Source organism: Trachinotus anak, unplaced genomic scaffold (genome assembly GCF_046630095.1).
Source record: "Trachinotus anak isolate AG129_WGS33_773 ecotype Australia unplaced genomic scaffold, CSIRO_AGI_Tana_v1 ptg000026l, whole genome shotgun sequence".
Lineage (NCBI taxonomy): Eukaryota > Metazoa > Chordata > Actinopteri > Carangiformes > Carangidae > Trachinotus > Trachinotus anak.
Window position 1 is genome coordinate 2,483,914 of NW_027273877.1, and position 26,685 is coordinate 2,510,598.

Genomic DNA, 26,685 nt, shown 5'->3' on the forward strand with positions numbered 1-26,685 from the left:
AGTGATATGGAAATGTCGACTGAGTGCTCAGATCACGTTTTGACAGTGCATACTGGAGGCATCTTTTTTCTGTCTGATACAAGAGGTGAGCTCTCTGCTTAAAAAGCTAAGGCAGATAGGGGGGAGAAAGAGAGAGAGAAACAGAGGGGGAGTCCCTGAGCCTTCGCTGTCCCCAAATCCCTCACCCAGACAAGCTTGATCTCCATTCACAGACACAGACTCAGCTCTGTTATTCGTTTGAATAGAGAATCCACATTCACCAGCCGCGCTAAGCCTATCGCGCAGTTTCATCACCCAAGAAAGAGCCTCTGGAAGGTGTGATACAGACTGCAAGGAGGGCAGGTTTTTTAGCATGTTGGGTGGGTGACAGTGGAGAACAACATTCAGAGGGAAGGTGAACAAGGGAAAGAGGAGGATCTGTGTCTGTGCTCCAAAGTATGCATACTGGATATATTGAAGGGAGGGATTCAAATTCAAGTGAGGTGAAGAAGTGATGCCTTATGAAATGAGCACTGACAACAAAAACCATGCCTCCTATAAGCTGAATTTTCACTAAATGGATATATGCGCTGGCATTCTGGACTGAAAGACTGAAATGATGGCTACAGATGACATATTCACTTCCCTGCAGGCACAAATTCATAACTGTCAGGTCATTGTTGTAATCGTTGATCCACCATCCAGCTAATGCTCTTACACACACTGACCTCCAGAGACTGAGCAGGTTCAGTGTCATGCATAGGACTGTGTGTGCATATGTGCTGTTGTGGTGACTGAACCTATGACCTACACTTATTGAGTGGTCTGTCTAACCTGTAGGCCAACGTGCCACTGGCGATAAAGATTGCATTATGTCTAATTACTTTTAGACCCAATTAAGTCTCCTTGGAGGATTGAAGAATTGACTCAGCTGGCCATATTTCATGTTTTCCCGCTGGATTATTGAGCCAAGATTTGCAGGAGCATAAGTCAGTCTCAGGACAACTTTATAAAAGGAGATGCAAAAGGGGTGAAGAGGATAGCCCCTCCAGCCTGATCCTCTCCAGCCCCTCCTTCTCGGTGACAGTACATTAGCGAATCTGCTTGGACTGAAGCCTTCCCTCCCGGTCAAGAGGCTGTCGGAACAGGGCTCGGTTGATTAAGATGGATGTGCGTGGCTGAGATGAGGCAGAAAGTGCCCATGGCCGCCCTCCTCCAATTCCCATCTCTGGCCTGACAGCTGTCTATAACACTGCTGCCTCTACCTGTAAATTATACTAATGCGGACTGACAAGGAAGCCTGCCCCACTCCTATAGGCAAGGCCACTCAGTGGACCTGCAGTGATGACATAACTTCTGGGCCACGCACAGGAAATAAAAGGGGAAGAGTGTCTTGTAGCAGCGCAAAGGTGATCAAGCAGAGCATGAATGCACACATGTGCACATAAACCCTGGACTCACGCACACCTCAATCCCTGACTTTCTCCTTTGAATATAAAGTCTGCTCTACTGTCTAATGCTTCCCAGAAATGAACCTTTCTCAAGGCCAGATCGATGGGCGATGGCCGCCATGCATAATTTTAAAACCTTCTGCACACTGCGTGGTTTGGCTAAGTACCATAGCCAAGGTTTAATATTTCAAGGTTTACCTATGAGTCTAGTTGGATTGGAAGCCATCAGCAAAACTGCAGTGCAACTTTAAGGTAGAGAACCTCGAACAAACTCGAAGAAAGTGGGAAGTCCGGCAACAAAAACAAGAAGCAGAAAACATATAGGAATGTCCCATTGAAGTGTCTTGTTGAGCTTGTATGTCCAGTTTAATTAAGATGCACCAAAATAAAAGTTCTTTTTTGTCACATTAATATTAAGGTGGCCATCTTTGAGGAAGCTTCTCCCAATTTCCTCTCTAGAATCAATAAAATTCATTCCACAGCAGTAATTTGTTGATGATAACAGGACAAATCTATGACTAATTTATTCTGTAGTTGCAAATTCAACAATTAATTCTCAATTTCTGTATCCTCTGAAAAAAATTAGCTCAGGTTAACAGCAAAGAAAACAACAAAAAAAAAAAACAAACAAAAAAAAAAACATTATAGTATTTCAGCTGCTCTAACAAGCACTTCCTTTAAGTTATGACCTCTACCCTCTCACCTCTGTCTCTAGGAATCGCCTCAAGGCCCTCTTCTTCTTGATGCTTTTACGTCGAACATACACGGCCACGCTGAGCGCCAGAATGACGATGATAAATAGACCTCCGATAATGCCAGCTGCTATTAGGGGCGTCCTGTAGAGACAACGGAAGAGAAGAAACATTAGCATTGCTGAAACATTAAGAAACTAAAAGGCACTTTGAAGGAAAGTGCAAAGCTCAGCCACTGCTGATAAACTCCCCAACCTGCTATTATACTTTAAAATAGTCTCACCACCTCAGATTGAACTCCTGAATCTGGAGTCAATCTTCTGCTTGATCGGCTGCAGCTAAGAAATGTGATGCTGGACCACAACGCTCTAATCAATTGGCCCATTCCTATCGATCTAAGGGATCCTTTGATGCCAATGGAACCAATGGGAAAAACAAACAATGAGCAGCAATGAAAAAAGCTTGTTTCCAGCAGAGAACAGCTAGTTCTTGAAATTATCAACTACAGTCAAGATGCCTTCACGTGACTGCTGGAAGATTTCGTACTGCTTCTATCCTCACCTCTTCACCTCTCTCCATTTGGTACCCATCTCGCCTCTCATTTTGTACCTTCAGCTTACAATCAAAAACAAGCTCAGACCCACAAGCAAATGGTTGCTTTTGGGAAAAATAAAGTTCCATTTCCACTGCCGTGTTACCAAATAGGCCAACGCTACGAGCACACGGCTATTTCCAAGTGCTAGTTGCTTCCATTTTCACAGGTCTGAAGAAAGAGCCTTTGATGGTGTGAGTGCTCCTATTACTTGAGTTAGTGGGAGAAGCTACAGCTTGTGCTTCTCTGGACTGGATTTCCTTATATTTCAACAAGTTATTAACATGGATGCAATAACTCAAACCTCAAATAAATGAGAAATGAAAAGTGCCAATCCATCACAAATTGCCTGTGAGTCTTTTGGGGGAAAATTTGCTTAAGACAAGCCCAAAGGTCGGATGATAAAAGCTCTTTCTCTTCCCTAATGATGGCACTAATGCATTTGCCATTTACATACCTCTCACTCTCCTTCTTTATTCTTCCCATCTTTCCTTCCCATCTGAATTCATCTTATCAGTGCCAGACTCTTCTGTGAACTCTTTTTTTTTTTTTTTTTTTTTAGCATAAAATAACACCCACTTCTACCTGATACTTTAAGTTCAAAACTCCTAGCTGTGAAGGCCAAGGCCTGGAGCTAATGGAAGACTCATGTACCATGGAGATACGGTAGAGCAAGGTGCCGCAGCGTTTGCTGTATCGATTGTCATGGACTTAAAGAAGGGGGATCTTGAAATTTACAAAGAGGCTGTGGGCTTTGACATAATCAGATATACAGCCATGTGGTGAATAGTAATGCAGCAGTTTGGAATGATTAGGTCAGAAGAAGGGTAGAGAGACAAGGAGAAACAACAACAATGGAAAGAACCATGTGGGGTAGAAATAAAAAGAAATAGAGGGAAAACAAAGCAAAGAAGAAAACTAAAGAAAAACATCTGAAAAGGGAAGAAAGGGGAGATAGACATTTGCATATAGTGCAGAAGACAAGAACGAAGGGAAGACAGAGAAAGACAACAAAAGAACGAGGTTGAGAAACTGGTGGTGAGATAAATAACAGAGTGACAAAGCCCCAAGGTGAGAGACAGGGGAAAGGACTTCTCTAATTAGGAGGAAAGGGTTTACAGCAGAACTGGCGACACAGGGTCAGTGGATGAGACAGGGGAATAATGCCAGTGTAAGAGCAAAAGAACAACTCAGGGACTAGAGATTCAGCACAAGCCTCCCAGAGGAAAATAAAAAGGTCTCATTTCTGTTTCCTCAGTTTCAAAGGAGCTCAGGACCTTTTTTTATGGGTTTGCTGGTTTGGTTAAATTCTAATGAGTCCGTCACTCTTTTGAATTTGCTCTTATTGCAAAGATCACTTGGTTTTACAGTAGTTGTTGTGTCTTCAAGCTATTGGTAATAGATCTGTGTGATATATGATTTGTTAATGAATATGACACAAGATGGTTTTTAATTGGGGTTTCAAAGAGCAGTGGCAGGATCTGAGGGTTGTCTCCCAGTCCTAGATTACAAATGTATCCTTAGATGCCTTACCTGTCCATCATCCCAACACAATCTTGAAGTCTTGGCCCGACGCACCTGCAGGGCAGACAAACCAGAGAGATCATCCATTAAATCAGGAACAGGTTATGAGTAAACCTCATGTTGTCTTTCCACCACGTCAATCAGCTGTCACTGGGCAGGGACCGGTGGAAAATTGAATCCCAAGCACGGCTGACCGCTTGTCAATATGACAGAGAGAGGCGTTTTGGTGGGAAAGAATTGTTCTTGTTTGCTTTACGTGATGTTTAAATGGTTTGGCGGACTGAGAAAACATTCCTGACTCATTTGGATCTCAGAGCATTTTTCTGACGGGCACACCTGCGGGGAAATTAATGGAAAACAGCCAAATTCCAGTCAAAGAAACTAAGGCACTATCTATTAAAAATTAATATCTTCCACACACGCTCAAAGCAAATGAACGCTAATGTTGCTTCATAGGTGTTGGAGCATGTATTTTTGTGTTAATATTTTTTTCTGATAAATACATTAAGGCTGGTATAAACCTATTATCTATTTATTATTATTATACTTGGTATTTGACTGATTCAGTTGCTTCTCTCTGTGATTCAGCATCTTAATCAGAATCATATTTACCGCATCTTTTTTCCTTCCCATCTGAACAATCAAAGCCACTGGAACGTAGAGATGTTGACGCTCTGATCTCTGACAAGTGTAGTTTTTAACATTAGGTAAGCAGGAAGTGATTAGAGCAGACTCTTAGCTGCTCATTAATTCTCACTCCTTGAGTGGAGGACTTTGAACAGCAGGACAGACACAGGAGAACAGTTTCTGAATGGTTCTCCCTGCGTGTGTGTGTGTGTGTGTGCCCGCAAGCAGCATGCGCACACAAGACACCACAAATTATATAGCAAATTAGGAGAGCAGGCTAACTTTGGAATTAAATCTGTGACAACTGTGGCTCCTCCAAAGTGGCTTTGTTGTCAATTAAATGGTGCACCAAATCGCTAATTAGCAGGCAATCAATGTCTGTATCCAATGTTGTGTGTGCATTTGAGTGTGCGCCCATGAGCCAACAAGACAACAAAGGAGTGGTCTGCCAATAAACTTCCCACCGTCTGGCCTGTTCAAGTTTCTTTCAGCACGTTTCTGATTCCTCACAAGCTCTACAGGTGCCGTTTTCTTCCTCACGCTGACCTCTGACCTCTGAAATGTCTCACTTTGGCTCACACCCCTCAAATCCCCAGCATTGGCTTCTATCTTGATGTTAATCCAGAGCACCCTGTGGCTGGAGGGCAGGACAAAATGACAGGGCATGATGAAGGGGTTGTCATGCCAACGACAGATTAGTCTTCACAGCGTCAGAAATGTGTGGGTGTGTGTATCTGTGCGAGTGATAGCTGTCATGCGATTACAACCTTACACTTCACCTCGTCTCTGCCACACTTGCATCCTTTGTCCACATCATTTCTTTCCCCCCTTCTTCCCTTCTTCACACCATTAAGCCCTTTGCTTTGCCTTTTTAAAACCGCATCATCAACACCTACAGGGTAGCTGCAGTAAAATAAAATCACCTCCTGTCATATGTGAGACACAGCATACAGCCCTTCCACCTCTCATCATCTCTCCAGCCATCTTTCTGTTGCTAGGTTTCAGAGCTCTAACTTTGTTTGCCGACACCCCCACCTCAGCCCCTCGCCCGTCCTGTTCTCCGACCATCCCCTCTGCAGCTGCTTCCCTTATGGCGTGCTTTTTAGTGAAAAGGTAAAAGGCCAAGGTCTCAAGTTCAAAGTCACAGCCACACTGACTTCAAAAGATAAGCCAGGATGAGAGGATGAAGACGTAAACCCGGAGCACTGGCTTGCGAAGAAGGTACATTTTCTTTTGTATCCATAGACTCCACGCGTTTGAAGACTAGTGCTGCTTTGGTCTCTGCATTAGACAGCTGGGTAGTGATGAGCCTGTGAGATTACTTCAAGGTTCCTTTTGCCCTGAATTTTGACATTTAGCACTCAGAAATCTAGCGGTCATATTAAGTATACAAGTCTGTCATCTGTATCCCCTTTAAAACATAAGAGGAAGGCAAATATACTTGTGTTATATCACGCTCATACTGTATCTGTCGGTTAAATATGAAGCTGCAGCCAGGAGATGGATAGCTTAGCTTAGCATAGCAGACTGCAAACAGTGAGCCAAAGGTAAGGAAAAAAGTCTTCTGCATGAGCTTTAGAGGTAGGCTGTTGTCTTTAACTTAGGATAGAATAAGGCTCATCATGTGTTCCCAGAGCCCAAAGTTATGTCTTCTAATGGCTTGTTTAGTCAGATGACAGTTGGAAACCAAATCATATTAAAATTCACAATGGGACAGAATAAAAAAGCAAGAAATCCTCACATTGGAGAAGCTGGAACCAAGGAATGGAACGAGAGGATGTTTGGCTCTAACAAATTAATCACTCATCAACATTGTTGTAGGTTCATTTTCTCTTGATTAGTTTCCTAATAGCTTCAGTGCTACACTCCACAGCTCCATCTTACCCGTCTACCAACAACCAATCCTTGTTATGTAAAGCTCCGAACCTCATTGCTTTTTGACAGCAAGGCCAGCAGGCGTCCTCTTTATAGTTCTGGTGTAAGCAGAATAAGTCAATTCCTTGATTTTTTTTTTTTTTTTCTCAAGCAATGTCACACGGAGAGAACTCTGTCCTGTGGCTACAGTAACTCTCTAATGAGGTAGATTTGGTACATATGCAGCATTATGCTCCAGATTTGAGATTTCTATTATGATAATTTTATGCTGGTTTGGAGCTCTTACAGTGACCCTTTGTGCCAGTTTTGATTGGAGACTTATTGTGATTACGGATGACATGTATGCACTTTGTTCCAGCCAATATCACATGTACTTTTCCGCAGAACCATGTCTTAATCTTCCACCTACTCCTTCATTTGCAACCTTTCCTCTCTGTCTTTCTGATCTTACATTTCCCCACTGTACTCATCCCCCTGTCTTTATATCTTCTGTCATTCTGCACCCAACCCAGTTCCTCTGCACTCTCCTGCACATGGCCTTAAGGGTCAATGTATTCTGCCCCTGACTGGTGGGCCCCTAAGAGCCAGCTACAGGTCAGGGAAACTAGAGCCTGCAAGATTAAGTCATCTGTTCTTGCTCTCTCTTCTTTTCACTCACTCCTTGGGAGGGAGGTGCCACACGTCTGCAAGGCCACCTGGGTGCAATGCAAGCATGTCTTCATGATGCTTTTAACAGCATAAAAGCACCTCAACCAGAGGGTGCTCAGGAAAGTACGAAGGCCAGAGAACACTTAAAAGAAGTCCATGAATTTTTGTACACAGGCACATCTTCATGTACCATTCTGCTCTTACCCCTGGGTGCAGTTTGCATGGCAGGGATGACACTCATTGTTGGCCTTGGCGTATTTGAAGATGAAACTGTTGGCTCCCTGCAGCCCGTCGGGGCACTTCTCCACGCAGTTGGGTCCATCTTTGAAGTGGAGACATTTTACACATTGGTCCGGGCCCTGAGAGGAGAGCAGAAGAAGGAGGAGGGAGATGAGAGGGTGGGTTAGGAGGAGGTGGTAGACAAGGGGAGAATAAAGAAGGAAGAGGAGGGAGGGTGCAGTAAAAGGATTAGTAGGCGGGAAAGGGTCAGATGAACAGGGGGAAAGAAATGCAGAAAAAAATGATGGACAAGGAGGTGAAGAAGACCGGTAGTAAAAAATACAGTTATAAAAATGGAATAGGATAAAGCAAGAGGCAAAAATGGAGAAACAGAAATACACATGTGAGGAGAAAGAAGAAAAGAAATTCAGACCTGAGGAATCAGGTCAATTTGGTCAATTCCTACCACGGCTAATGTAGCTAGCAGGACCCACATGAAGTCCATTCAGTGACTCATAATGTGTCGAGCAAAAGTGTCTAGATTGTATTCCACTGCATCACTGTGAAAATGGGCAAAATGCAGATGGAATCAGGTCATTTCAAAGTACGGCACATCGAATATGATGGAGGAGATGACAAGTGGTAACTGAGCATGAGCTCAGCTGCAGCCAAATCATGAATAAGTAAGATGGATAGCAGTGTGTGTGTGTGTGTGTGTGTGTGTGTGTGTGTGAAAGAAGTAAGAGAAAAACTGACTCTCCTCAGTGTGTGTGTTTCTGCTCGTGCGTGTGTCTGAAGTGATGAACGTGCTGACTAAAGTGTGAGTTCTGTGTAAAGCTGTGCAAAGATGGGTCTGTCTACGTGTGTGTGGGGGTTGAAGCGCTGTTGTATTCTGGGAGCCCTGATTTTGTTGCTAATGACGACCACCACTGACCTGATGGACAGCTTCTCACACGGGTTGACACATTCAGATGCACGCCATCAATAAACATTATTCTCACTTTGCATCTCTGTGCCGGTGCATGTGTGTGTGTGTGTGTGTGTGTGTGTGCACATCAGTGTGGGTGCATACAGATGTCTGAGAGCATTCAAGTGTGTCTGTGTATGCCACATGCATGTGTATTTGTGTGCGAGGGTGCCTGTGGATGATTGACTCTGGTGTTATTTACTACTCAACTGTGACCAGCATCTCAAAGTCAGCAGCCTCTGTGCATCCTTGAGGAGCCTCTCTCTCTTTCTCCCTCTCTCGGGGCAGTCAGAAAAGGTTACTCATACAACCACTGAATTCCACTAGATAAGTTGTGCAGCACATTAGATACAACCTCCTGTTATGTAACGCTACAAATGTAAAATTAACCTTCATGAATTGTGTAAAGCAAAACTTTCCCTGGCTCTTAAAGGATAAAGGTAAGATAATCTTACCACAACCAACAATGTGCTAATCTGCAGTACTTTGAGATCCCTTCCCTGTCTGTGGTGCTGCATTATTAAATATATATATTTATATATATATATATATATATATATAAATATATATATATATATATATATAAAGCTGAGTGATTTCCTGAGACAGCTGGGCACTGCAGTTTTTTTAGCAAACACTATGCAAACATGAGTAAGTAAGTATTTGTTAGGGACTATTTTCAGCTGCGGATTAATACACATTTGCTGCACTAGTGAGTGTCAATGGCACCAGGATCGTGTAGGTAGGTTTAAGTGAAAATAAGCTGCAGTACCTGAGTTTATCCTAATTACAAAACATGCTATCCAGTGTAACAGTGTGGCTAAAGTTTTAATTTAGTGTTGGAAGTATTAGCTATTTCCAAGCATTAGCCTTTTAGTGTTTTCTTAATTTGCTTGGGTCTATCTATTTGTCTATCTGCAATTGCTTGTGTTTGCCTAAGTCACCCACTCTAGTTCTTTCTGGACAACTATGGCTTTGGTTGTTTTGTGGGATTTGTTGCCTTAATCTTTAAAACAAAGCAATTCCAATCTATGGCCGCTAAAAAAAAATCCAGTAATTCAGCAGAAAAAAAGCAGATTTGCAAAAAACAAATATACTTTTGTGTTACAGAAATATATGTCTTCTGCTTTTCGATCCCCCTAATCAGCCAGAGACCCAGGTTTGGGAACCTCTGGTGTATAGTATTACAGTGGAAACAAAGAAATGCCTCATGCAGCCTTGCATGAGCAGATTTGTTTGTATATACGATGCTCATGGGTGCATGTTTTTTGTGCATCTCTACTGACATTCTAAAAAGGGAAATTCTAACATTTTGGAGAGTTGTGGTGCGATCACACCTGAGACTCTAACAGTGACTATTTGGGAAGGTCAGAAACTAATCTCATTTTGCTGTTTTGAAAGTGTGTATACGTGCTTGCCAAAAGCATGCCTCCTAAAGTAGCCACAGTAGTTTATCATTCCTCCCATTAACCTACCATTCACCTCTGCAAACACAGCACTTATATCTTCTGAAATCCTGCAAAACAGACTCCCACAGAATAAGTTGGAAACCCACTTTAGCACGTAAAAGATATGAGACTATCTTGCACAGAAAAATGAGAGGAGTGGTTTTAATCTGAAAGTGAAAAGTCTACCTCCAGAGAAAGCTGGGTTTGAGGGTGTCTCAAGTAAGTTCAGGAGTGTCTTACCTGGCCAAGACATGTCATAGTGTTCCCATCCATCTTCTCACATTGGCTGTCACACTCCAGACACACAGATCCATTGGCAAATTCACGCAGCTCCCTGATAGAGATAGGGAAATCGAGATAGAGATGCATGTATTATAGATTTCAGAGTGTACCCACATTAAAATATTGATTAAGAGCCTGCTGGGGGAAGATTTTGAAGTATGCTGCATGCATATCAGCACAAGCTGTACATGGGAGGCTTTTGATTTTAAACCAATACGTCATACACCAGCGAGAAAGCAAGGTTAAACCTTAATTTACTCATGCCCATCTCCAAGATCCATACTTGCACTGACTGGTAGAATGCCCTCTGGTAAAGGGGCACGCAGGGCAGCGAGCTGCCTAGGACTATTTGGTCAAGTTAAAGGCTTAGTATGGTCGATATGCTAACAGAGAAGGCGCATGAATAATGAACAGCTTTTTAAATCATGGGCAAACATGAGGGTACGCGTGGAGGGAAGTGGTAGTAAGATGAGAGCTGGTGGGAGGGAGTGAGAGAAAATAAGGATGGCAAAAGAGGCCAGGGACTGGGCAGGGACTGAAATTTGCTTTGGATAGGGTGAAGGGGGAGGAACAGAGGGAGTGTGCGAAGATGAGAGGAGAAAAGGTTAAGAAAGGCAAGCAAAGAGGACAGAAAGAATAAAGTTAAGTCAAAGAAATGTGCTTTTCATCCTGTTCTCAAATCAGTTTGTGCAACCGGTAGAAGTCCTATCAGACCCTTTATTTAGATAGGTAGAGAGATGCATGTAGCTCATGATGGTTTTGTTTTTCCAGTGAGACTTCTAAAAGAATAGAGGTAAACAAAAGACCCAATATTGGGTTTGTACACTGGAATTACATTGACAGAAGCTGCACAGAGCCTCGGGCCAAACTGTTGAATGTATACATGTATGTGTTTGTGTGCGCGTGCATCCATCCGATCTATAAATTCCTCCCTTGTTTGTGTCCGAATCAGCGCTTTATCTTCTCTTTTTTTTTTTGAAGTGTCTGGTGAGCAGATCAGGCTGCTGTCAATAACAACCGCTGCCCATCAGAAACACTTTTCACATCAGAGGGATCGATCAGCTGATCCAGAGGACAGACACCCTCAGAGGAGGATTCACCCAGCTCCAAACAAGCCCCCTTTCTCACAGCGGTGGGATAATGAGTAATGAGGAACCCTACGTGTGTGTGTTTTGTTTGTATTTGCATGTGATGCTGCTGGGGTGAAATAAAGATCCAACAGATTCCTCCTTGTGAGCTGTTTTTATATGGTCTTGCACTGGGCAATTCATATCTCCTGCGGGTTTTTTTTTTTTTTTTTTGTAGAATAAAGTCTGACATTGGTGGTTTTAAAGGCTGCAAAAGAGAAAAGAGACAATCTGACACTCCAGAGTTCAATTATATCACGCAACAAACATGAAGATTAAATCCCAGATTCCACTTTTGCTGAGCTGTAATGTCTTGGTTTGTGATGTTCACAGCAGTTTGTCTCAAACATGCAAACATACAGTCTGAAAGCGTGTCCTTTTATTAATAATGTTTTCAGTGGATTCAAAGGAAACTCCCAGTGCTCTCTTTACATTTTTCCATTGTCTTTCTCCCCCTTGTTTCAAAATAAATTAGATTTCTCTCCTGGAAGCTCAGTCCAGGGGAATCCTTTAAAAAGGGCCCAGGCAGTGGAGAATTATCTCTCTCATTGCATGAGAAAAAAAAAAAACATACACGGAGGAGAACGGGTGAGAGACAAAGACCTCGGCAGCGGTGCTCTCTAGGGTCATTTCCATTCCGTCAAAGCCGTTACTCCTGATTGGCCCCCTTCACGGCTGGAAGTGTGTGCCAAGGGCCCATCCGGGAATAGCCTGATGGGGGATTAGCCCTTTTTTTGCAGGAATTTAAGCAGGACTTTGGCCACCATTCAGACCTCTCGGAAACCAGAGCATGGCCAACCCACCAGAGCAACTTTTTTAATTAAACACTTTCAACGCCTCCCTAATCTGCTTCCTCCCCCGACCCCAGTAGACATAATCTCAGACGTTTTCTTTTCCCCCCTCGCACCTCTTTGCTCTTCCTTTGTTTTATTCAACAGACGCATAAACTGAAGGGAATTAGTGCCTTTCCTCATTAAGAATGGAGACATAACGAGGGGTGATCTGAGGAATCTTAAGGTTTAAAAGTGCCAACCTGAAAACATATTTAATGAGCTAACACTATATACTTTAGAGATACACAGTCCAATACAACAAAGGCAGATATTGAGCCAGTCTACACTGTACACAGTCGAGAATCATACATAGTAACTAACCCTAAGATCTCCACATATATCATAAAACCGTATAGAACAGTAGGCATGGTACCCATTATTCATGTTAGGTATTTAGTAATTACAATGATGATACTGTGTCTTCCATACATGTGTAAAATGTATCTCTATACAGGTTATACCATATTGTCATGAAACACAGCCTTCAGTACTCATAAGCATAGCAAGCAGGTTGCTCATTAGCAATGTGTAAATATGTCACCTTCCATTTTCAACAAGTTAAATGATGTAATTTCATTTTAATTTGTATATAATATAATATAATATAATAATCTTGGAGGCAAAGGTCAAAGAATAATAATGATATCATATGTTTTTTTGTTTTTTTCCTTTAAAGGCAATTCATTTGCATCCCAAAGAACAACAACAAATAGGTGGTAAACTCCTCTGGCAGTTCAGTTTAAATGCTGACAGGAACAAATACTCATCGCACTCAAAAGTGATGGCGATTAAACCAAACTAGGACTCGAAGCTTTAAATGTTAATCAAAAGGTTTCAGTGGAACTGATGTTTTTCTATCTTAACTGAAGTGAAGACAGAATTACTTTTAAAGTTTATGCCAAGAAAGGTGGCGGATGAAACCCGGCTGTCTGTGTTGAAGCATGGTCTGTTATTTCGCTGTCTTGTAAAATAGGAAACTGCTGAAACAGTCTCTCTCTCTCTCTCTATCTGCACTGCATTAGAGTGATGTTATATTTAGACAAACATGCAGCAGCCTCCACTCCTAAACCCTGAGATAAAGTTTACCATTTTATCACTGGTGACAGTTATTGCACTAAAAACACCACATCTAGAGTAAAAGAACTTGTCCTCCCTTTCTGATCGACATGTATATTTTCGAGCTCACGGTGCTACTAAATCTATATGTTTTACCCTTTCCACTGTGCTCAAGCACTTCAGTAATACTTTTTCGTGTATCTTCATGTTAAAAGGTCCCATATTTTACATTTTTCTGGTGTTTTATTTCAAGTTTTGACATCCATACAAATATATTTTTGGTACCAAAAACCATGTTAATGTAGTTTTACATCTCCTCTCTCAGGCTTCTCTCTGGAGCTCTAGCAACAACAGGTTGGTGAGCCAATTGGAAGAGAAGACTCTGAGCCTCTCTTCTTGATTGGCTGAATGGTAGGTACAGGTGGGCCATGCTGGGGGCGCAGGTGAGGGTGGTGACTGCTTTGTTGTGACATCACAAAGCTGCAGACGTCCTGACGGCTCATTTTAAGGCTCAGATTCTGAATACAGAAAACAGTGTGCATTTCTCTGTGGACTGAGGCTTTGATGGTTTCACAGTATTAATATAGAACCTAGACCTGTTTTATAATCATGTTCTGAAGTCTGAAGCTTCAGGGATCTTCTGACTCACTTTTTAATATACTGCTTTCTTTCATCTTTTATGTCTGGTTTTGTCTGGTAGGATCAGGTCCAACTAACACTTAGCTAGTTAAACATCCAGGCAACAAATACACAAGTTGATTTTTTTGAAGTACAAATCAAGTTTTGTGCTGGTTTGAGGGAGACAGAAAGCATGTAGTGTTTGCCAGGGGAGAGAAATACAGGTTAGCCAGGGTTTCAGTTTCAAAAGAAGCCAAAGATACATTTTTACAGCACTGGTGTTTGACAGATGGTGACTTGTTACACCATGCAAACCTTTTGGTGAGAGACATTTTGATTCCACAGTCAGGCCAATGACAAAGAGCGAGAAGTTAGACTGTCCAGTACTTATAATGCATCACAGTGACTGACTGTATTTACAGTATAGGAGACGAGTGTGCTCCAGCTGCATCCTGCCACGCGCCTTTCCCTCGTCAGTCTTCTTCAAAGCCTTCGCTGTGAGCTATTTTCCCCAGCAACTTCAAAGCCTCCCTTCCACAAACAGCGCCAGGGAAAGGACCGGCAACAAGTCAACATGACCGAGGGTTGCTCGCTCTCATACACCCTCTCTCGCACACACACACCTGGGGAAAACACTAGCTTGACATCACTGCTCGCAGGAGAAGTCGCATTCATCTCGTGGAAGATGCTGCCGGTGCAGTCTTATTTTAGATGGATGCTTTCAAGTGTTGCGATTGACAACATCTCCTCATTCATTCAAGAGGAGCACAAAAGGCTGGAAACTACATCTACAAAGAAGTGTTTCTCCCCAGGTGAGCTGGCAGTGATCTTTTTGATGTGCCTCTTGGCAGCGGAAAGCAATGACCTGAATGCAATTATTCACACTGAAAACAGAACATCAGAGGATTGTAAGGGCCTTTGTCGCAAATGTCAGTCATTTCCCAGTTCAGAGCAGTAAACACTCATGTCTGTCAGCCCAAATGGGCAATTTCTAATTAAATATAATACTTCAACAATATATTCAAATTGATTTTGGACAAAGGATGTTAACACGCAGCCAAATGTTCCTTTAACTGTTCACGTTAACTGTTCACAGTGTGAAATCCCTTATTGGTTCATCTCATTATATTCACGCCAATTGGCAATTAGACTCTCCTCCTCCAGAGCCCTTGAGGATGTTTTGACTTCATTCTCATGCATCAAAGCTGTTGAAATTGATTTTATATCCTCCACTTGTCATGTGTGGCTGTTTGCAAGGGAATTAATGCAGTCTCCTGAAACTATACTGATGTGCCATTAAGGAAAATGCTCTTTTTTGGGTTTGAGTTTTAAAGATTTGTGTCAGATCAGCTCAAATGTACTACTTGACACTTGTTAAACATTTGTTCAGAAGGCATCAAATGGTGGTTTACTCACCCGTCAAAGAGGTTGCAGGACTTGACGCAGGTGCGGCCTCGTCTGAAATATCGACAGGAAAGACACTGGTCTGGCCCTGGCCCCCAGCAACCATCGTCCGAACACATCTGGTCACACACCATCCGCTGCTGAACTGTGGAGAGAAAGGAGGAAAATAAATTAAGAATTACAAAATTAATGAGCAAATACACTCACACACGTGCTTACATGTGCACACATACATCCACAGATGCACAACACAGTAGCCTGCAGATACACACCCACACATAATAATTCAATTCAAGCACAAAACTTATCTACTCATGCTTTATTGTTGGCATATTGAGTAATAGATTGGAAGTGTGTGTATGTGTGTCTCTAGAAATATGTTAGTGTTGGTGTCTGTGCCTGCATGTGTTTCCCAGCATGTTTCTGCACATTTGTATGTGTGTGGGTGTGTGTGTATGTGTGTGTGTGTGTGTGTGTGTGTGTGTGTGTGTCGGTCTCGCCTGGGGGCTGCCCAGCTGTGTGAGTTAACATTGGTATTCCTCACACCTCTGCCATTAAAGACCTCCCCAACCAGAAGCCTAAGCCCCTTTTTTCCCGTAGTCAAACCACAATAATCGATGCTGGTCATTGGACTCGGCGTGTCCTCCATGCGGTGAGTGACACCCACGTCCCCAGGAGTGTTGCCCGGTGGGGGCCGAACCTTTTGTCAACAGCCAAACAATCAGCAGTAGACAGGGGGTTGAGCCTAATGAAGAGGCCTGTGTAAGGCCCATCGATTGATCTCTAACACACACACACACACACACACACACGGCACTCTCATTAACTGGCTAATGATATCAACCGCAGGCTGGCGGGGCTAAAAAAAACTACAGTGGCCCACGTGTGTCTTTTCTGCTGATCTCTGTCACAGTGAGCTTTACTGGAAACCACACATGTGCATTCATCAAAGTGTAACAAATATAAATAAGATCAAGAAACATGTTTACTGATGAATAATGGGACTTTTATTTTCTTGTCACTGAGGGGCCCTTTGAGGTCAGTTTCCACCATCTGCAGCTAAACCACACGTAGACTATTCATGGTTCATCAGGTATCCACTTCCCTGTGGCCAACAGTGAGCTTAATCCACCGCTGTGCATGACGCATCAAGCACTTTCCTCTCAGGGAGCTGAATAAGGGCTTTCATGGCCAAGGCCAGGGAGCAAGAGACGCCTGTGATACCGTCGCCTTGGAAACAGGCATGTCAGTGTGCGAGGCTGGGGTGAAGCTGGATTTACACAAATATGCAGAGGGATCTATGTTTGAAAAATAATTAGAGGGCTAATAGGAGAGAAAATAAGAGACCAAGAAGACTTAATAGGTGTTTGGTTTTCCACTGGATGTATGTTAAGTTAAATGATTATGTGTGTAAGAGTGTCCTCTGGTTTTCCCTGCATAATAGGCAGCGGCATCATCAATGTGTATCTTGCAAATCTTGCATCGTGCAAATCGAAAACAATGACACATCTTCCTTGATGAGCTCCATTTAAAACCAAAGTTATACTACAGCATGTGTCTTCAGCAAACTGTGCCCTGCTTGGATGTATATCTTCTGCTCCGTGGCTGTGACAGAAGTGAATTTGCTTGGCTGTTTTTCTGTCGCTTAGGAGATTTTTTTTAGTGTTTGAATTTAATTAATTTGGGCAAATGTGGCAAATATTTTGTGGTTTCAATTAGTGGGAACTGGAGATGATTCTCTTTTGCAGCTCAGCTTTTGTGGATTTTGCATTTTAATTCAGTTATTTATTTACTTTTTTTGCAGATAGTACTGGTGAATTAATCCACTGAAATAATTAATATATTTAATATAATTAAATAAGAGGTGTGCCTTGGTTTTCAAAAATAAACCACTCTGATATCAATAATTTAAAGGGTCTAACCGAAACCACACAAGTAAGTGTAAGATGTTGCAATACTGCTTAAACTCTTAAACTATGACCACCACTCACTGCATTCCTTTGGATCTCGGTTGTTGCGGATGAGGGATTTCTGGTTTGTTGTCCTGAAGAGTGACGTCCAGTTGACGGTGTTGTAGAAACACAGGCGGCTGTTGTTTAAGATGTAGACGTTACCGGCGCTGATCTCGTCCAATGACTGGAACTGGAGGGAGGAGATCCAACGCTGCTTCAGGATCAACAGAGAAATACCACTTCCACTGCAGGAGGAGAAAGAGAGGGGAAGAGAAACGATGAATGAAATTAGGAGAAAAAAAGAAATAAGTGGGGACAGAGATAGAGAGAGGGGCGAGAAGGGAGGAATTAAGGATTTAAAAGAAACAGTCAGGGGAAGATTTGGACAAAAGTGAGAAAGAAACGATGCGAAAAGAGGAAGTGGAAGATTTAAAGGACAGAAAAGGGGCAGCAGAGAAACAGAGAAAAGTAGAGGGTGAGACGGGATGAAAAAAGATGATGGAGAGGCATAAAGAGTAGATGAGGAGGTAGAGGGAGAAAAGGAGAAAGATCATGAGACAAAGAGGTGAGAAATAGAGAAAAATAGGATGTACCGAAGTGTGGGTGAGAAAATTGGGAGGAAGAAGAGAGACAAAGGACAGGGAGAAACCAAGAGGGAGCGTAAGCAGACAAGGGGTGTTGATGAGATATAGAAAAGGAGAAAGAAAAGAAATACAGCACAGATGAAGAAGATGAGGCACATGATTAAGGATGTTGCTCCAGCCCTAAATGAAAGAGTGCTGAGCTACATGTTCATGGCTGGCATTTAGAAAACAAGGTGGGATCTCCTCTGACACTGCCAGCGCTATCACTACCACTTTTTAGTCAACAAAGAACCCGTTGTCAACACAGAGCCTCTGTGCAGAGCAGCACGCTCATTAGCTCCCACGGTTAGCATCCACACACGGAAAACGGCAAGAAAGCTGGAGAGGACAAAGATCTTTCTGAACAACAACAGCTCATAATAAGAGCATGTCATCTGCATATAGGTGGAACGAAATTGCGCGTAAAGCAATTTCAATTCAAAGAGGTACAAAAGGATGTAGAACATAACAATTTCTTCTCTGATGTTAATGAGCGGTAAGGCGTGCTACTGTTCTGTAATCATAGTCATTACCCCCTTACAGTACCTATATGCACACCATAGAAGAAGAGGCCAAGAGGTCAACCTTAAACAGAACCCTGTGCAATTGGTCTTCACATGCTGATCCATTTTTGAACCACTTTAAGAAAAACTGCCTGACATAATGCACATACCTGTAAAGAGATCTGCCTCCGATGGTTGACAGGCTGGAAAAAACACTCAGATCTGTCATGTCCTCAGGCCAAGACTGGATGTTGAGGTAACCTAAAGACACATCAGACAAACCGGTTGAGGACTGTGCTGATTACTGAAAATTATATTAAGTATTCTTTTTTTTTTTTCCTTTAAACAGTTCATGGATAATGACCAAAAATTACATTATGTCCAGTCTATCTTTATAGTCAGAAATGGTGAAAAAGAGATAGAGGAAAAGGATAAAGGAGTTCAGTGAGTATTTGATGAAGGAAGAATCATGAGCCATGAAATAAAAAGAATCAATTTGTAACATCAAAAAAAAAAAGAAAAAAAAAAAAGGAAAAAGCGAAGGGCAAAGCACTGCAATTTTTGGTCATGGAGTTGCACCGCATGTGTGAAGTTCAACCAAGAACCCATTCTTAGTGCTCAGAGAAGACAATATAAGCTAATTAAAAGGACTGGATTTAATATTCTGCACAGTTTCTCCGGTTGCACTTGCCTTTAATGACAGATTATATCAAATCAGCGTCTGTGGAAATGACATTAAAGGGATAGAGCAGGAAATGGTTGGGATTGAATGGCCATTGCTCTTTCTTATTGCTCGGGTTTTCATTATGAAAATGCAGTTTCACTCCATTAGATGTTTGGCTCAACTGCAAGTCGCAGTTTAATATGACAAAAGGGTTTGTATACGAGGTAGTGCTCATCCCTTAAGGCCTCTAATAGCTAATGAATAAATACCCACACAAGCATGCGCACTCACACACACACACATCTTTGCATACTGTAAGCAGTTATAGCTATCAGACAAACGCACACACAATAAAATAATATCCACCAGACTCCCTTTTAGAGTTTAAGCAAAATCAGCTTTCCACTTTTCTCGTAAAGCTTTCTTTTCTGACCTCAGGGGCCAAATAATTCACACACACACACACACACACACACACACATCAGATAATAATACCCTATAGTTCAGTCAGTTATTCTTAGATGAGCCCAGTGACGCAGTGACCTCACCTGTGATTTCTTTGACAGTGCGGAATGCATTGAGACGTTCAGGGTCCAAAGGTCCAATATCATGGTACATGTCCCTGAAGTACACACAAAGCAGACACAAAGGAAAATGAATGCTACCTTTAACAAAACCAACATTCAAACGCTGCTGTACTACTGCACTAGATTTAAAATCACAATACATATACTATATTTTTGTCTGTTTTTCTTTTGCGAAATGTGAAATAATAGAGATGGAGCACACTGACTGAGTAGAACACACACACCTCACTAAGCCAGACTTCTTCTGACACTATGATATATTGAGAACTCTTTGGTTACGTCCATACATCACTTAGTTTCACGCTGGTGTTTTCATACAGTTAGTATTCCTTTGGATTAGATGTTTGCAGGCGCCTAGATGTCCAGAACAAGCACGGCTGTATTGATCTGCTGGGGAGTTGTGTGTGAGCACTACATACTGAATGCTGTATTTCAGTAACCATCCTTTCCTGAGGTACCAAGCTGCCACTTACCCTTTAATGCCGGTAATGAGGAAGATGAGGTTGCCGTTGATTTTGGTGCAGTTGACAAATTTATCAATATTGCTGGCATCCACAGTTTGAGCTGTCTGCAGGCTGCCCGTCCCTATGCCATCACACACTGACAAAACAAAAGCAATCACACACAATCGCATACTATCCAGAAATAATGAACATTTCTATTGCTTTAGTTGGTATATTCAAAGTGTCCTTGTACAGTAGAGGCTTCATCTTAAGAAACCGCAATTAGCTATTTGTCACTTTAATTCTTTATACTCTTTTATGAAAATATGCCCCAGCTTTTGGTGCATAGACAAGGCCGTGGCCCCTCTCCATGCATTGGGATTCCTTTGATGAAAGCATGGGCAAATCCACAGCCCATTCTGCCCTATAATGAATTCATTACATCTGCATTAATTACACTTGCGGTCTAGTGTGAGCCAAGTATTTCTGACAGAGGCAGAGGGGATGATGAATAAGGTTGGCATTAAGTGGTGTAACCAGTTTTTGATAGTGATTTATACCAGCCAATTCCATATCTGAAATGTTAATTTGTTATCATTTCCCATAGTTCCTCGGGCTATCCCTCATTAACCCCTCCCTGCTGCGTGACGATGTAATCAAGAGATTAGCCAATCAATGGATGCCACTGCCCATACGTGGAGCCTGAAGGAAAACACTAGTGTCTTCCCTCCACAGAAAAAAGGGCAGATCAGTTACCTTTGTGAGAACAATATGATGAAGGGGCTAATCCTCTGTTCATGCTGTCTGCTTTTAGCTGATGCTGTCATGCAAAATGAGTTGTAATTACTGGGAAGTTTATTGTTGCAAGGATCAAACATGTGACCTTCATAGATGCCATATTGTCATATTTATCGTCCAGGATGTAATGAGCATACTCAGCAGAGATGCAAAAGGCAGAGACAAGATGAGAATGAGGACGATAGGATGAAATCAAGGCGATGTTGATATTTTCGGGGGTACATTAGAATCAATAAATCCGCTGCAAGTATATTTTGTGTAATATAAAGAAAGCTAAGCTGGCTCTGTTAAAAAATAAATTACATTTCCTACAAAGCTTTTAAAGTAATTCCTGCCGGCTACTGTTGATCCAGTATCATCACTGTTAGCATAAATCTATTAGATTAAAATGGTTTAACTGCATAAGCTCTTGTACATACAGTAAATGCAGTGCAGTGAGCCAGGAAGTGAGGAAGCAAGGGAGTGGGTAAAATATCTGTATAAAACCTGATTTTCATCCACTGAATATAACTTCCACATTATGCACTGTTCTTCTGTGTGTACTGAACTGCACTTTCCTCTCAATGGAATATGGTATAATATCATTCATGAGCACCAAGTTTTTCAAACTTTTGAAAAAGTGCAATTTGGAGATTCAATTGTCTGGTGATGTCTGTTGCACCGGGCTGGAGAAACAGTTGACCGTGCGTGAAGAGGAGCAACAGAATATGCTGATATGTGCAGATGCAGCTGCAGAAATAATTCTCAAAGGAAGACTTTGTAACTTTTATCCCATGCTTTACCTTTAGGACAGATGTCTGTGCAGGGGATGCACATCTTGATGCGGTTCTCCTCCACCTCCATCTTGTTGCTGGGACAAGCTCTAACACAGGAGCTGTGGTCCACCACAAAGTTATCTGCAGAAAACCCAGCAGGGATGTTAGTATTTGTTTTGAATTATAATGTAAAACCACGAAAATCTAATTATTTCCTCGATGAACCCCTTTAATTGTGAGAATGTGTATTTTAATCACGTCTGTATAATGATCAAAACTAATTGTCTAATTGGGCTGCATTGCTCAGGAAAAGTAATGAATCAAATTAGTCCTTGGTAGCAGCAGTGGAAAAGTACAACTGGCGCACGCTCATTTGATGATCAGTGGAACTTGAACATGCAATCTGTTGACGTGGCTTGACTTTCAATGCGTGCTCGCAGAATTACTCGCTGCACTCTGACTCTGTAGCCATGAAAGCAAGAAGCGGGATTTTCTTCCTTTTTTTGGCTGCCAGAAGCTGAAACAGATGGTGTAGCAGCTAGTTGATTGAGATACACAATTTATTTATGTTTGAGTCATTTATCTTCACTTTAAATAATTGTCTGGAGTCTCATTTCAGGATAGACAGAGGATAAATGCTCCTTCAATGGACACCACTGCACAAGCTATAAAACTTAATTATGAACATCATTATGAGCATCTATGTTATTAGAGGGTAATATCACAGTTATTAAATTAAAGTCTGTATCTATTTGCAGCCCTGTGGGTGTGTATTTTTGTGTGGCTGCAACTTGAAGCAGACTTACGTGGACATTTCTTGACACAAAAGGCTCCATAGGTGTACTTGGCTCTGGGGTTGTGCTCTAACTGGAAAGACGTGGGGTTGTACACAAACGGCTGAGGGCACTGGGTCACACATGCTCCGCTGTCGTTGAAATTGGTGCACGCCTGCAGAAAACACATAAGCAGCCACAGTCAGACTTCCCACGGAGTAAAACATAAGTCACTGTGAGTGAAAGAGTATTACAGCAACATTTCATTTTTACGTCTGGTCGCGACATGTGCGTCATGCTGCCGTCCCTTGTCTCTCTGAACGCCAAATGGGAGAAAAATTGGAGCCATTGATCCACAGCCATGATGTAAATGGTGAAATGTTTTCCCGTTATCCTCTTAAGTGTTTTGTCGTCTGTGGCTACAGGCTGAGACGGCGGTGATTGAATTGGATGAACCTTCCTGTGAATTACAACTACAATATCCCCACTGTGGGTGTGTGTGTGTGTGCGTGTGTCCTGCACAAGTTCATGAAACAGGAAGAACTTGAGGTGATAAAAAGGATATTAATTGGAGTACTGAATCACCAATTTGTTCTTCTAAGAGCGCCACTGTGGCAGCCTTTTACAGCCCTGTTAAATGACAAACAATTCATCAGCTGGTAAACAAAGTGGATCATATTTGGGCGGGGAGGAAGATAAACAGATGTTGCATGAAAGACGTGGACACACAGGATGGAGGATGGTTTTAGAAATGCATGACAGCCTTCGGATGTGTGCAGAAGGTAGAAATGAGAGAGCAAGGAAACAAAAGAGAAGAAGTGGAAGATGGAAGGCATGAAGGAATGGGAGACAGTGTGTGTGTGTTTGTGTGTGTGCAATCTGACGTACGAAGCAGTCCGTGTCCTTGGGGCCCGAGCAGCCGCCGGCACACTCGCGGTGGCAGCAGTCGCTGACGTAAGGCCCGAAGCATCGACCGTCACACTGCTCTGCACACACCGTCTTTGTCACTGCCCAGAAAGAGAAAAGAATGAATTTTAAAGGTCTGACACACACATACACACACATCCACACTCATAAACGGAGACAATACCACCACCCTCAGCCTTCCTCCCACGTTGTAGCTGCACGCAAACATCGTCTGATGTGGAATTCAGGCAGAAACGAATTAGGGGCTTCAGCAGTCTAAAGGCCAGACAAGTGGGCTTGTGACCACGTGGTCACTGCATCAGATGCCCAGACTGACTTTAAAAAGACGGAGCACCATCTCCTCTCTCAACAATGCTCTGGTGGTGCCCTTGACCGAGTCTCTTATCCGCCAACTGCTCCAGCTCCAGCTCAGTGACTAGCAGCTAAAAACTGTAGCTCTTGGCAGCTCCCAGGTGTAAAGTGGGATGTCGCTGGAGTGAGCTAAGGTTGTTTGCCCTTCGATAAATAAAGTTTGGAAAAAAAACTTCCACAGCGCCGGACTCCACTGACTCACCATATCCGCGTTTTACAATGGGCGTTTTCAGCCAAGTGGGCCGACTGGCCAAAGACACCTTCCAACTGTGCTGATAATTCCCTGAAAGCCTGGCTTTATTCGTTGCTATGCCAACTCTTGTGGTAACCAGGGGAACTATTTACTGCTTTTCCTGCAATTTATCGTTAAATGACTTTAAAGGAAGCTGTATTTGTCAGTATTATTAGTACAGTGCTGTAACTTGTGGATGTGGCTCGTACCTATTGCATCGAAGTTGCTCTAATACTTGTGCTAAAGAAGAGCCTCCCACACATTACTGGGACAGTAGGAGATATATCAGCCAGCAAGTCAGCAGGAGCTTGAAGATGAGGCATTAAAAACTGCTGTGCTCACTATCTGCTGTGTTGGGAACATAATGATGCAGTCGAGAAAAACAACAAGGCTCTGTAGTCTGTAAGTCTGTGTTAGTCTGAGAAAAACAGGCCAGTCTGTCTCTCAGTCTTTACAAGATGAGCAAAACATCCAGTAATTATACTGAGAACTAACATTTCTCTCGTTGCCCTCCTCCCTCTGTTGTATTTCTGTTGTTTCTGATTGTATTAACAATTTTGTGCTACTGCTGGTGTCTGCAGCATTAGATAAATATTAGCTCATTTTCATTTCATCCTTTTTGTTTCCATGTTGTTGATAAGAGTTCTCCTCTCATCACAGTTGCATAAAATGCTGTAAAACATTACATAAACAGCATTTCATTTCAACATTTATTGATTTGTTTAGTTATTTTAAACTTGGCCCTGATCTCCTTCTTTGAGTTCAATCTAATATGAAGAAAAAGCTAAAAACAGATGAGCCCCCAAAAAAAGAATGATATAAATCTATGTCAAAACAGATTAACACAGATTAGACTGTAGATTATTTTAACACAGACTGTACAGTATCCTCAATTTTCTCTCACCACTCTTAAACAGAATTTCATTAGCCTGGATTCAATGATCACTTCAATCTAAATCCTGTTTCAGAGGGTTCTCCACTCAATGTCGGGTTATGTTAATTATTCAGGAGCTTAAAGGCGTAGATTCACGTTTGGGGAAATACACTTATTCTCTTTTTTTAATGAGACAGACTTTGAAAATATCAGGCTGGTGTTTGTGTGTTTAAATGCAGAGCTTGAGGAGGGATGCAGTTAGCCTAGCTTAGCAAAGATTGAAATCAAAGGAAAATGGCCATCTCGGCTCCGTCCTAAATGTAGAAACATGCCTTGTAAAGTTAAAAAAGAAAGCGAGTGACATACTAGCATTTATAAATCTCACTACGGATCTCACAGACGTAGCATGGACATAGCATAGCCGCTGGTGTCACATTGATGTGACGTAGCAGTGATGTAAGTATGAATTCCTTTAAGTCAGCATCCGTATTGTCCCATCAGTCACACTCATATGGCATTCCAGGCTAACTCAGTAGCTAGGTGTGTGTGTGTGTGTGTGTGTGTGTGTGTGTGTGTGTGTGTGTGCATACTCACAGGTTTGGCACTGGTCTTCCTGATGGCCCCAGCAGCGTCCATTACATGTGCGATGACAGCGTCTGCCTGCAGAACACACACACACACACACACACACACACACACACACACAGGCACTATGCATCAGGCAACTCCTCAGCAAACTTCAGACGTTCTGACACAAACACTCACGGAAACACCGCCCCCCCCACCCCACACACCAAATGCCTAATCGTCCACTCATGCCCGCCCTTAAAGCATCCCCGACCAGCGACAGTGACAGCTCTGTCGAATCTCCTCTGCTCATCCGACAATAGACCCAGAGTCACGGTGGCGACTTGTGGCCTGTGGAGAACATAAGCATGAAAGACAGGTCTCTACTCCCCTCCACCAAACACTCACACAGGCAAAGTGGGACCTGACAGAGCACTCACAGCCTTCATCTGCCAGTGGCCCATCATCAAGACTTAATTGACTATGGGTTAATTACATAGTAAGTGGAATAGAGCAGCAGATTGTCACCCTGCCCCTTCAACCACTCCCACAGAGGGGCTGTTAATGTTAAATACTAACTACAGCTTGGCGAAGGGCCCTGATTTGGCAACCTCAACTCCCACACACTCTCTTTGTCATTTTTTGGCCAACCTCCTCTGTTCTTTGTTGCTTTTCATCCTCCTCCTCCATCAGTGCCATCTAATCAACAAAATAGCAATGTTTTACACATATTGTACTTTAAAATGGCTTCTCCAACCTTTGTTTTAGAATAACCAGCTTTGCATGATGTATAACAGTCAACGCGAAGCCGATTTTTCTTCTGCTCAGTCTGTAAGCACAGAAAGCTCATCATCTTTTCGTCAATTAAACTTTCAGCATTTCCACCGTTGTCTATGTCTTTAGTGCCTGAAGAAACTGCTATGCTTTCCCTGTCTCCCCCTCAAAATGAGCATGAAGCTCGTCCAAAAATGTGCAGAAAAAGTTTGAGAGCCTGTCTTTAACAGCCAGTTCTTCTGACACAGAATGTCCGCCGGATAGCGATGCCTCTTATGTCCAAAGCAAAGGGATCTGAGGGACTGTGGGGACCATGAAGGGAAGGGTGGGGTGGGGTGAGGGGGGTGCACCAGGGGAAGTGGGCAGCTTCAAACCAGCTGTCAGATTCACTGAGATTTAACAAGAGCACAGCAGGCAGCAGCTCCATGGGCCTCGCTGCTGAGCTGCTACCATACCACTACAATGGAAAGGTTCACACGTTGATCTAACACCATGTGATTTCGCTTCCAAATGACCACCA

General features: G+C 42.6%; 1 protein-coding gene across 4 annotated transcripts in view; it reads right to left on the minus strand.

The window, feature by feature from the left end:
- The window catches only part of LOC139609708 (receptor tyrosine-protein kinase erbB-4-like), a 218,413-nt gene that overhangs the window by 41,143 nt on the left and 150,585 nt on the right, over window positions 1-26,685 (minus strand). For all 4 annotated transcript variants that reach the window (XM_071464587.1, XM_071464588.1, XM_071464586.1 and 1 more), the window contains exons 5-17: window positions 25,419-25,484; window positions 23,329-23,447; window positions 22,474-22,615; window positions 21,695-21,808; window positions 20,145-20,271; window positions 19,633-19,706; window positions 18,591-18,681; window positions 17,334-17,539; window positions 15,355-15,487; window positions 10,263-10,356; window positions 7,593-7,747; window positions 4,248-4,292; window positions 2,134-2,266 (exon numbers count right to left, since the gene is read on the minus strand). In XM_071464587.1, the coding sequence (XP_071320688.1) occupies window positions 2,134-2,266; window positions 4,248-4,292; window positions 7,593-7,747; window positions 10,263-10,356; window positions 15,355-15,487; window positions 17,334-17,539; window positions 18,591-18,681; window positions 19,633-19,706; window positions 20,145-20,271; window positions 21,695-21,808; window positions 22,474-22,615; window positions 23,329-23,447; window positions 25,419-25,484 (1,499 nt within the window). The remainder of the gene's footprint in view (window positions 1-2,133; window positions 2,267-4,247; window positions 4,293-7,592; window positions 7,748-10,262; window positions 10,357-15,354; window positions 15,488-17,333; window positions 17,540-18,590; window positions 18,682-19,632; window positions 19,707-20,144; window positions 20,272-21,694; window positions 21,809-22,473; window positions 22,616-23,328; window positions 23,448-25,418; window positions 25,485-26,685) is intronic.